This window comes from Aegilops tauschii, chromosome 6, assembly GCF_002575655.3.
Source record: "Aegilops tauschii subsp. strangulata cultivar AL8/78 chromosome 6, Aet v6.0, whole genome shotgun sequence".
Lineage (NCBI taxonomy): Eukaryota > Viridiplantae > Streptophyta > Magnoliopsida > Poales > Poaceae > Aegilops > Aegilops tauschii.
Genome location: NC_053040.3, coordinates 9,339,308 through 9,351,655, shown reverse-complemented (window position 1 = coordinate 9,351,655; position 12,348 = coordinate 9,339,308). Strand labels below are relative to the sequence as shown.

General features: G+C 45.6%; 1 protein-coding gene across 1 annotated transcript; it reads left to right on the top strand.

Moving 5' to 3' along the window:
- The first annotated feature begins 7,305 nt into the window (after positions 1-7,305).
- On the top strand, positions 7,306-9,209 carry LOC141025273 (putative ripening-related protein 5). Its single transcript, XM_073500575.1, has one exon. The coding sequence runs from the start codon at positions 8,051-8,053 to the stop codon at positions 8,618-8,620; it is 570 nt and encodes a 189-aa protein (XP_073356676.1). The 5' UTR covers positions 7,306-8,050; the 3' UTR covers positions 8,621-9,209.
- The last annotated feature ends 3,139 nt before the right edge of the window (positions 9,210-12,348 follow it).

Sequence of the window (12,348 nt, the reverse complement as noted above, 5' to 3'; positions counted from 1 at the left end):
AACGAGTTAGCTCGTGAAACTCGTTTGCTCACTCATTAAGCTCGTTAATCTTAACGAGCAAAAAACAGTGTTCGGCTTGGTTCATTAACTAACGAGCAGGAGCCGAACTATCGAGCGCTCATTATGCTCACGAGCTTCGAGCTTTTCGTCCGGCCCTAGTTCCCGTATGGACGAAGGCAGCGTTGGCAGGATCCATTCTATCTATTGGCATAAACGTCGTCGACGCCCATATGATCAAGTGATTTTCCTTGTCTTTCATCAAGGACTCACACTGCTTAGGTCTTTCTCATTGTTCACATCAACTTTGGGTCCTATCAAGAAGAAACACAAACACCAGGAAAGCGTTAGACAAGCCATTTACCACTACAATCAAGACACCGAAGTGATCATGATATGAGATCCATGGCATGCTATAGTGTTATTTGAAATTGATCTAATGCAACATAACATAAGCTAATTGAATTATTTCAAATGCACTAATTATAGCATTTCCAACAACTTGAATAATTATTAAAAGGCCAATTTAAGTTATTTACCCGAATCAGGTTTAAAGTATTGGTTTTCACATGAATGTAAATGAAATGCACATATATGCGATATTTTTTAAACATTTTCTAATACAATTTTGCATAACTCTGAATTCATATAAATTTCTTATGATTTTTCAGGGTTTAATTTTTTTTGGATTTTTTAAATTATTTCTGAACTCAAAACATCCCAAAAACTTTTGGCACACACAAGGACGGAACGACGACGTATGCCAAGTGGATCCATGTGCCGATGTTTACCCGGTCAACTAAGACTCTATCAAACTAGAAGCGGGGCCCACATGGCAGTGTCTTCGCTATATTTTAACTGATGGATTAAGTAGAGGTCCCAAAGATCATAGGGCTATATGGACAGAGGGTTAACCTTACACTACTAGAAAAAGGCTTACTAGTGGCGCACCAGTTTTGCCTACTAATGGCGCACTACTGTGCGCCACTAGCACCACGCCACTAGTATAGGCCACGGTGCGCCATTAGTGTGCCTCCCAGTGGGCATGTGCTTTGCCATACTAATGGCGCACTCCTGGGTGATGCGCCATTAGTATGCTTTGGCATACTAATGGCGCACATTTGGGTGATGCGCCATTAGTATGTATATTAGGGATTTTTTTTTCTTTTCTAATATTTGCACAGATTACAAAATATATTATTGGACAGAATATAAACAGCACCACACAGCAACAGCAGATTCATCGAATACAATAAAAGATTAGTCTCCGAATACAATTCATCATATAAGTCTCCGAATTTAAAAGACCGAACAAAGATAGAACATTACAAGTCTCGAGACCGCGAGTAGCGAGTTTGTCGAAAGTAATACTAATCCTAACAAGTCCTACTAATCATCATCATACAACTTCTACTCGTTATTAAGGACCTAAAATACCCTATTTAAGGTAAAATAGTATAAAACAATATAGACCCTGACTCTCCATTATGGAGAATGGAGATCATCCTGTCTCTAATTCTTGCGCGGCGCTTCCTTTTGCTTCCAAGAACCTCCTTACGACTGTCCATACATTTTTTCCATTCTCTGATTAGCATGTCTCCACTTCTTCTAGAAATCCGGTATGGACAGTTGAGATTCGTAGGATGACCTGGATATAAGTTCAAAACTTGAAGGCTGCCATTCTGATACATCAAATGAGGCACACAATCCTCTGGGATTCTCTGTTGAAAAACATAGTAATAACTTCATAGTTAGCAATGATGTACTAGTTTTAGAAGTATGCAAAAGATGCACGGATGTCGTAATAGTAAAAAATCTTACCAGGGTATCTCCATGGTAGTTACCGTAGTTCAACACGTGCACTAGTGGCACGTATTGACCATAATGTTGAGGAGTTTGATTGTAGATATTGTAATTCTCAAGATCAGTACAAAATCCGACCAGATGATTTTTCTCCTGATAAGTTAACTCGGAGCCATCGGTGTAGTGGGTTTTGTCTACCATTTTCCGCACATTTTTTGAACAATCAAAATAAGCTGTTAATAGAAATAAGCTGTCAACTATTTTGAAATAAACAATATAGATTAGTTAATAATTAACTATGTTTGACAAACTCACATAGCGGTAGAACTGGAGGCGTATCCACAAGAACCCAAATGTCCATATTGTCTTGGTCGATGCCAGGATCACCAAGATCCATGGTGACAAGCATAACCTCATCAAAACCATACATCTTGCAAAATGCTTCCCAATTTTGGCAACCAAAATGGGTTACGCTCTCAGCATTATACAGATTTACTTCAAAATCCACATCATGATGTGTCCTTAGGTGAATTTTCTTCGTTTCAAAATTTTCATGATCTTCAAAATCCATCCTCTCCAAGACATAGCGTCTTGCATGGCATGGGATAAACTATACTCGAATTGTAAAAGATGAAATTACACGTTGAAATAGTTGAAGTCATGCTTAATTATGAAAAAAACACTTGTCGTCGTTGCGTACCGTTTCAACTTCGAAGGTCTCCTCGAGCTTAATGCTGAAGCGCCGATCGTCGTCCAGGTGAGGCCTGTCGCACAGACCTCGACCGTCATGGCACCAGTTGCACTCCCAAGAGAGACTTTCGTCGTCCGATGACGACATTTCCTATGTTCATAATTTAAAACTACATCATCTCTGTTGGGTCCAATAAGATAATCCACAGTGTGGTGAAAACACGCCCATCCAAATAGAATATGTGGTATGGGCTTTTTTAGTAGGTCATCCTACCAGATTAGGGTTTATCGATGACGAGCAACTGACATTAGTAATAACTATGAGTAGATATCACACTTCTATATGTATAACACAAGAGGCAGTTGATCCTACTTAATTAAGTACTAAGATACCCCGGCCCATGCATTAGTCGGAAGTGCCCCATATGTCCTATTTTTAGCAAAGTCATGCTAAAATTCACGGAAAATTTCAGCATGACCTTTGCTGAAAATAGGACATATGGAGTACCCGAATTTGCCGGAACGGAAGTTAATCGACATTCCGGCAAACTCAAGGGCCTCTCGGGGTACCTGCAAAATCATCACGACACGATGGTCGGAGACAAAACCCAGCAAACTAGCACCACAATGTGCCTCTACTTTCATATGGATGAAAAGGCCACAGACCATATGGTCCTCTACTAGCATATCTTCAACACTCCAATTTCTTTCAGTTTTGGCAGTTTATGTGCCTTTGGTAAGCATTATATTACAAAAAAACAAGATATGCAGTACTATACAATATCCATAACCAGAAAACAAGACATGCATAGGCTATATTTGAAACAAGATATTCTGCCACATCACAAAATACTACTACTACTGCTGCATATGATTCATGCCCTAAGCACAATATACTACTACTACTGCTGCATCATATCATAGGAAATAATTGCCACTGATATCATTCCAGCCTCTCAAGTGGAAGATGACCCAGCTAACTGAATTTAGTTTCAGTAAGGTTTTCAGTAAAGCCAAATTAATTGCCACTGATATCATTCCAGCCTCTCAAGAGGCTTGACTATATGTCTGTGTTCTGTCTACTCCATTGTCTCTAGCTAACCCTGGCATCTACACTGATGACTGATTTGCTAAGCTTTTGGGAGACTGTGTGTATAGAGCTTCTACTAAAAACAAGAACCATGCTCAGTGTTATGGCCTTGCAGAACATCTGAATTTGTGTGAGGAGCGAACTGCTCTGATCTGCAGTGACACCACCCTTCACTTCTACATTAATATTGCTTGAGATAATGAGAAATGAGACTTGCTTGAGATACCATATGAAAGTGATGAACTTGACAGTTGACACAGATGCAACCACATATAAAATATGTGTTCGAAACACTTGAGCTTTATTACAAAGTAGAATATTTTGCAACATAACCACTTATATTCACTGAAATAAACACTGAAATAATCACCACTTATATTCATCAACATAACCACTGCCAATCAGAGATGGGGGACAGGGGAGAGGGAGGGCGGACGCCGGCAGCCGGAGGGGCGGGAAGGGGATGAGCATACCTGCGCTGGACGCAGGTGGGTAGGGCTGGAGCTCGCCCCGGTTCTGCTCGATGATGGAGTTCGTCCGATCCTGCAGAGAGAAGGGAAGGTGGAGGAGTCAGGAGGGAATGGAGGGGAGGAGGGAGGTCGAGGTGGACGCCGGCGGGTCAGGAGGGATTTACCTGGCCGCCGCTCGATTTGGCGCGTGGAAGATGAGGTGGGGCGGCGGGTAGACGCGGGGGCGCCGGCGCGGGGGAGCTGCAGTGGTGGGGCGCGGGGGAGCTGCAGTGGTGGGGGGCGCGGGAGCGGCGGCGCGGGGGTGCTGCAGTGGTGGGGGCGCGAGGGCGGCGGGGGTCGGGGCGGCGGGGGTCGGGGCGGCGGCGTCGTGGGTCAGGCCGGTGAGCGCGCGGGTGGACTGGCGAGGGAGAGGGACGAATTAGCTAAGGGGGGAAACTTACTAATGGCGCACCCCGAAGCGGTGCGCCATTAGAGTGTTTTTTTTACATAGCAATGGCGCACCCACGACGCGTGCGCCATTAGTAAATTTTTTTTATGTAGCAATGGCGCACCAGCCAGAGGTGTGCCATAAGTAATTTTTTTTGCATCTAATAATTTTTTGGAAATTGAATATGAATATGAAACAGTAATATTTTATTATTTAAAAATATCATCAAATTTATTATTTCAAAATATCATCAAATTTGTTATTTGAAAATATAATCAAATTTGTTTTTTTTTGCAATTTTAGTTGCATTCATTTGTGACGGTGGAGCGGGCCCGGGAGGGTGCGGGGGCTCGGCGGCGGCGGTGGAGCGGGCCGGGGAGGGTGCGGGGGGTCGGCGGCGGCGGTGGAGCGGCCCGGGGAGGGTGCAGTGGATCGTCGGCGGCGGTGGAGCAGGGGAGCTAGGGTGCGGTGGGTCGTCGGCGGCGGTGGAGCGGGGGAGGGTGCGGTGGGTCGTCGGCGGCGGTGGAGCAGGGAAGGGTGCGGTGGGTCGTCGGCGGCGGTTGGAGCGGGGGAGGGTGCGGAGGATCGGCGGCGGCGGCCGGTGGAGCGGGGTAGAGGGTGCGGGGGGTGCTCGGCGGCGAGGGGGACCATATCTGGCAAGGTGGGATAGCGATCGAGATGGAGGGGGATCGAGATCAAAGTGTCCATGAAATATACACTAATGGCGCACCGTCGAAAAGTGCGCCATTACTAGCTTAAACTAGTAATGGCGCACTCTCCCCTGGTGCGCCATTAGCAGTTTTGCAAAAAAATAAAAAATAAAAAAATATTGTAGTGGCGCACTACGTGGCTAGTGCGCCATTACTAGTTAGAACTAGTAATGGCGCAATGTGCCCTGGTGCGCCATTAGTATGTCTGGAAATAAAAAAAAAATGTTACTAATGGCGCACCGTGTGTCTTTCACACTAATGGCGCACCAGCAGATGGTGCGCCACTGTTATATAGCAATGGCGCACCACATGTCTGGTGCGCCATTAGTGGCCATTCCATCTATAGCCCTTTTCCTAGTAGTGTTAATAGGGGACTAGTCTAATCTAATGGACCGTCGGACCTAGAAGTGGAACTGCTTCTGTTTGAACGCCAGTGACCACAATGCACGACAACGACACACGGGGAGGACACGACAATGGCGGGAGGCAGCTATGCGTGCTCTAGCTGGTTTGCAAGAGCGAGGTTGAGGCTAGAGCAGGAGGCGCGGGAACATAGTGTCCCACCTGGAAAAAATTGACCTGTATTTAAAAAAAGAGAGGCTGAAATCTCGGGCCTTTACATCATTGTGACGCACACAACCATTTGTTATGAAAATTGACCAAAATCATCAACAAGGGGAATACAAAACATAGGCAACCATGGAAGAACCTTTACAAGATATGAATGCAACACCTATGACGAAGTCTACTGCTTCCGCGACAACACCTTCGAGAAGAATACACGTCCTTCCGTCGCCATCGTCCCGTCCGGTCACAACTTACCAGGCCATGGATTTTCATCCAGCAAGCCGAGTCCAACCACTGAAGGCTAGCACACATATACTAGAAGACACCTTCATGAAGGTAATTACGCTAGTGTGATGCTCATGAGCCCAACAAATACAAGCTAGAACAAAGGTTTTCACCCCGGACATGAAGCAGTGTTTTAGTCACAAACTTGATGATTGATCGTCCGAAAGTCACATCACGCTAGCAAGGCCAAAGTGACCCTAGCCGATGAGTGGGATGTAATCCCACATAAGATCATCACGATAGCCATCGAGGGGCCATCATGTCGCGATGCAAATCTAGCCACTGCCAGTCCAAACTGACATGAACCGACGAGCAGCATACACCACGGCCCCGGGGTCTTTACCCTTGCATCCTCCACGTGCACAGAGGCACAGACGATGGGAAATCCTTGGCACACCCCGGCCCCATTAGCAAAGTCTTATTTCGGCATCCAGATTCCCACCGAAGGTGGATAAGATGCCGCTGGACGCCAGATGTGCCGTGCACTGGGCCGTCGCCTCCACCGCCACATCATCATTTTCCGCTCGCGGACATCGTGCCCTCGCAACAGCATGCTACACCATCAGGCCTGCCTCTTGTAGCCGACACACGTACCCATGGTGAAGTCCAGAACCTCGGAGGCTGCCTTGACGGCCATCATCGCTGTTGCATCACTCGCGACCTTGGGAAGGACACCCCATAAACTCATGCCGCCAGATCATGCCACCGAGAGGGTCGCAAGCAGCCGTTGTGCAGCTGCACCTTCCACAGTTCGCACCCACGCGAGCTCTGCCTTGAGGACACGACACCATCGATATTTATATTGCTTGTGTTGAGCGCCAGCAGCCGCCATCTCCTAGACGAGCAGGACGCCGATGAGGCAGCACTGAGCATGCAGCCGCCGCTGTTGTCCCGCCACAATCAGACGGACTGGGCCCGCGCCACTCGTGTAGCTTGCGGTAGCAGGGTCTTAACGCGCCGACGCACGCACATCCGTCGCAGCTTATCCATGGTTGGGAAGACGGGGCGAAGATAAGATCTCCTGAGGTGGAGGCTGGCGTTGCCGCCACGGCCAACGTACAGAGGAGAGGCTCAGGATTGCGGCTGGAATCGCCGATCAGGAAAATACGGATCGGGCGATTCAGCTGGGGCCTGAATAATAAGTGGTTCTGTCAATGTCAAATGGTGGGGCACGGTTTTCATGTCCGCCGAATTCGACATGAATTCATGAAGCTGATAAATTTTCAACCCCAACTGGCCCCAAGGGAAAAAAAATAGAGATGTCTCACGTAACTTAATTCTCCCGATCTAATAAGTATGTGGCATTTTACATCGGTGCAGATTTTGGACAAGCCAGTATGGTTGGAAGAGGAAGTCCCACGTAACTATAGGTGCAAATAAAAATGGCAAAAATATGTGTTGCACCAGCAATGAACTGCACCTCTCGTTGTAGCATTATCTATGTTCTCCCAAAGGTGTACATTTTATTTCCTTCTCGTGGTACCATTTTCAAGAACACAAGAATAAGACATGCACGTACGTGGCTTTTGAGTAAATACTTATTTATCTAACGAAGTTTTCTATATTCCAGTGACCCTCAGATGGTGTTAGTCATGGTTGAAAGCACCGGTAAGAAGTGTGGTAGAAATAGAATATGAAGAATGTTGCTATCAATTCATTCAGTTCTTTGAACCTGTTCTGCAATATTTTTATCATGGGTGTAATCCTGTCTCTGTCTGTCTTTCCCAAGGATCATGCTCAATGAGACACGGTATATAGACGTCCGACCTAGTATTATAACAATCCATTTGATACGTTACGGACCAGTGCCATGTCTGAACGCGTCAATGATTTGCCGTGGAGAATATGCAACAAGTTGGTGCTCATAACTGAACTAGTAGAAGCACTATATAAAGTCGACCCTGCAGCTCTCTAACCACACAACACAATCAATCGAGGCAAACAAACCAGTACTGTAGCAGCAACCAAGAAGTAGACGAGCGTTAGAGTTGAGCACTGTTCAGTAGCTAAGATGGCCACTGCAAGAGCTCTAGCCACCATGGCAATCTTCCTCCTGGTGGCGCTCTCCACCTCCCACATCGCGTCCTCACTCCGCCCTGGTCTCGGTGTCTGCCGTGCAAGTGGCTACCTTCCAGGAAAGTCGGGCAACTGTGAGAAGAGCAACGACCCGGACTGTTGCGAGGATGGCAAGAGGTACCCGCAGTACCACTGCTCGCCGCCGGTCACCGCGACCACCAAGGCCGTCTTGACGCTCAACAGCTTTGAGAAGGGCAAGGACGGCGGCGGTCCGTCGGAGTGTGACAACGCCTACCATAGCGACAAGGAGATGGTAGTCGCGCTCTCCACCGGCTGGTTCAAGAACATGGCCCGTTGCGGGCACCGCATCAAGATCACCGCCAATGGCAAGTCCGTGTATGCCAAGGTGGTGGACGAGTGCGACTCCGTCTATGGCTGCGACGAAGACCACAACTACGAGCCCCCGTGTGCCGACAACATCGTCGACGCGTCTCCGGCGGTGTGGAATGCCTTGGGGCTTGACCAGAATGTCGGCATGGAGGGAATCACCTGGTCTGATGAGTGAGTTTCTAAAACAAAGGTGAGCGCAGGTTATTGGTACCTCTTGTCGGTCCAGTGTCATGTATATAATTTTCGTTCTTATAGGGAAGTCCAGTGTACACATATCCTATACTCGGGAGGCTTATCAGATTATGTATATGATTTCATGAATTTAGAGAAGAAACGGTGCTACCTATGGTTTAGCACAGATGACAAGTTCACGTTTGCTCTTTGATCATGCATAAAATAAATAATGAGCAGCGTGGTGCATAAAGAATGTGAAACACACGAGACAGACACCTGAGAAAGATACACACTCATTTTCAAGGGTAGCTAAACAAGTATAACAGAACAGTAACAAATTATATCATTCACATTTGCACTGAGTGTCCAGGGAGCAGCTAAAAATACAGTGAACTTCCTAGGATTTTTTTGTTGAATTATACAGACCGTTCTCTTGCACGGTTGCATCTAAAGTACAGCATGTTTGCAGCAACTGGCAGCGTAGGAAGAGTGAGAGTGCTCCAAGCTGCAAACATAACCTCTATAACAATTTACTCAAGTCAAGCATTAATAAGCAAGCAATCAACAAAATGGAGCAGCTTAATCAAGGGCCATGCAAAAGCAGGAGGAAGAATCCGCGCGTGTTGACGCTTAATGTTTTAGTAAATCAACTAATTATGTAATACAAATGAGTGCGCGATTCCATAATGTATTACAAGCACTCAACTCGGGCATGGTTCTGGACGGATGTAACCGTAAATGGTAGTTTCTATTCCAAAATTTGGTAACCCCAAATCCGTAATCAGTTCCAGCCATTTTTCTTCACGCTTAATGTAGTTTATAAAGTTATCAAGAAATGTTGCTAGCTGTTTGAAGAGTATGCTGCCTGAGATAATTTTTGCCATAAGCAAGCACTTTCTTTCCAGGGTGCATGATTACGAATAATGACTTGGTGGCATACGAGCGTTATCATACTACAAGAAGAAAAGGAAAGGAAGGTTTTGTCTTTTTGATGTCAAGCTTGATATGCACAATTCATATGACCAGGTGGAGTGGAATTTCTTGAGAAGTATTATGTTTAAGCTGGGTTTTGACTCCAAGTGGGTGGACCTCATTGTCGAATGTGTCGCACCCGTTAAGTATCAGGTCAAGTTGAATTAATGGTCCATTCCCTGATCTATTCTTTGCTACCTGGGGCCTCCATCAGGCCGGCCCGTTATCACCATAAATATTACCATTCCACGGCAATGGGCTCTTGAGCTTATTTAAGCATGTGAAGGATTTACGGAATAATCTAGGAGTTAAATTTAAAGTTTGTAGAGGCACCCGTTGTTTCAATTGTAATATTTGCATAGGAATCGTTAATATTGATGGGAACATACAATACTAATTCAAAAGATGGAGGGATGTGCCACCAATGGAAGGGGCCCACCTGGCAAGTTGAAATGAGGTGTCGTTCCCGTTAGGGCTGGATTAACGAGCTGCTCGGCTTGTTCGGCTCGTTATCATTAAGCTCATTATCGTTAAGCTCGTTATCATTAAGCTCATTAATATTAACGAGCTAAAACCTCTGTTCGGCTCGGTTCGTTATGGGCTCGTTATGCTCGTGAGCGTTCACGAGTGCTCATTAAGTTAATAAACAACACAAAAAATCCCATGATCCCATAAAAAATTCACAATGGAATAAATTAAACAAAGATTTTATGATAATAAACAACATAAAAGAATCCCATGATCCCATTAAAAATTCACAACGGTATAAATTGAACAAGGACATTTGGTTCCCGGCGGCTGGATCCTGGTTGACTCTAGGGTCTCCTCTCGGCATGTTCCTAGGTCTAGGAGAAGTGCCAAAGTGGGATGGGGCACATGGCCCCTAGGCTGGGCTAACTCAACTCTTTTGTTAGTATGGGCTGATTTGAACTAGGGGTCTCATATCAAACTTTTGAAAAGTATCGAGTGAAACGAGTTAGCTCGTGAAACTCGTTTGCTCACTCATTAAGCTCGTTAATCTTAACGAGCAAAAAACACTGTTCGGCTTGGTTCATTGACTAACGAGCACGAGCCGAACTATCGAGCGCTCATTATGCTCACGAGCTTCGAGCTTTTCGTCCAGCCCTAGTTCCCGTATGGACGAAGGCAGCGTTGGCAGGATCCATTCTATATATTGGCATAGACGTCGTCGACGCCCATATAATCAAGTGATTTTCCTTGTCTTTCATCAAGGACTCACACTGCTTAGGTCTTTCTCATTGTTCACATCAACTTTGGGTCCTATCAAGAAGAAACACAAACACCAGGAAAGCGTTAGACAAGCCATTTACCACTACAATCAAGACACCGAAGTGATCATGATATGAGATCCATGGCATGCTATAGTGTTATTTGAAATTGATCTAATGCAACATAACATTAGCTAATTGAATTATTTCAAATGCACTAATTATAGCATTTCCAACAACTTGAATAATTATTAAAAGGCCAATTTAAGTTATTTACCCGAATCAGGTTTAAAGTATTGGTTTTCACATGAATGTAAATGAAATGCACATATATGCGATATTTTTTAAACATTTTCTAATACAATTTTGCATAACTCTGAATTCATATAAATTTCTTATGATTTTTCAGGGTTTGATTTTTTTTGGATTTTTTAAATTATTTCTGAACTCAAAACATCCCAAAAACTTTTGGCACACACAAGGACCGAACGACGACGACGTATGCCAAGTGGATCCATGTGCCGATGTTTACCCGGTCAACAAAGACTCTATCAAACTAGAAGCGGGGCCCACATGGCAGTGTCTTCGCTATATTTTAACTGATGGATTAAGTAGAGGTCCCACGGATCATAGGGCTATATGGACAGAGGGTTAACCTTAATAGGGGACTGGTCTAATCTAATGGCCCGTCGGACCTGGAAGTGGTACTGCTTCTGTTTGAACGCCAGTGACCACAATGCACGACAACGACACACGGGGAGGACACAACAATGGCGGGAGGCAGCTATGCGTGCTCTAGCTGGTTTGCAAGAGCGAGGTTGAGGCTAGAGCAGGAGGCGCGGGAACATAGTGTCCCACCTGGAAAAAAATTGACCTGTATTTAAAAAAAGAGAGGCTGAAATCTCGGGCCTCTACATCATTGTGACGCACACAACCATTTGTTATGAAAGTTGACGAAAATCATCAACAAGGGGAATACAAAACATAGGCAACCATGGAAGAACCTTTACAAGATATGAATGCAACACCTATGACGAAGTCTACTGCTTCCGCGACAACACCTTCGAGAAGAATACACGTCCTTCCGACGCCATCGTCCGTCCGGTCGCAACTTACCAGGCCATGGATTTTCATCCAGCAAGCCGGGACCAACCACTGAAGGCTAGCACACATATACTAGAAGACACCTTCATGAAGGTAATTACGCTAGTGTGATGCTGATGAGCCCAACAAATACAAGCTAGAACAAAGGTTTTCACCCCGGACATGAAGCAGTGTTTTAGTCACAAACTTGATGATTGATCTTCCGAAAGTCATGTCACGCTAGCAAGGCCAAAGTGACCCTAGCAGATGAGTGGGATGTAATCCCACATAAGATCATCACGATAGCCATCGAGGGGCCATCATGTCGCGATGCAAATCTAGCCACTGCCAGTCCAAACTGACATGAACCGACGAGCAGCATACACCACGGCCCCGGGGTCTTTACCCTTGCATCCTCCATGTGCACAGAGGCACAGACGATGGG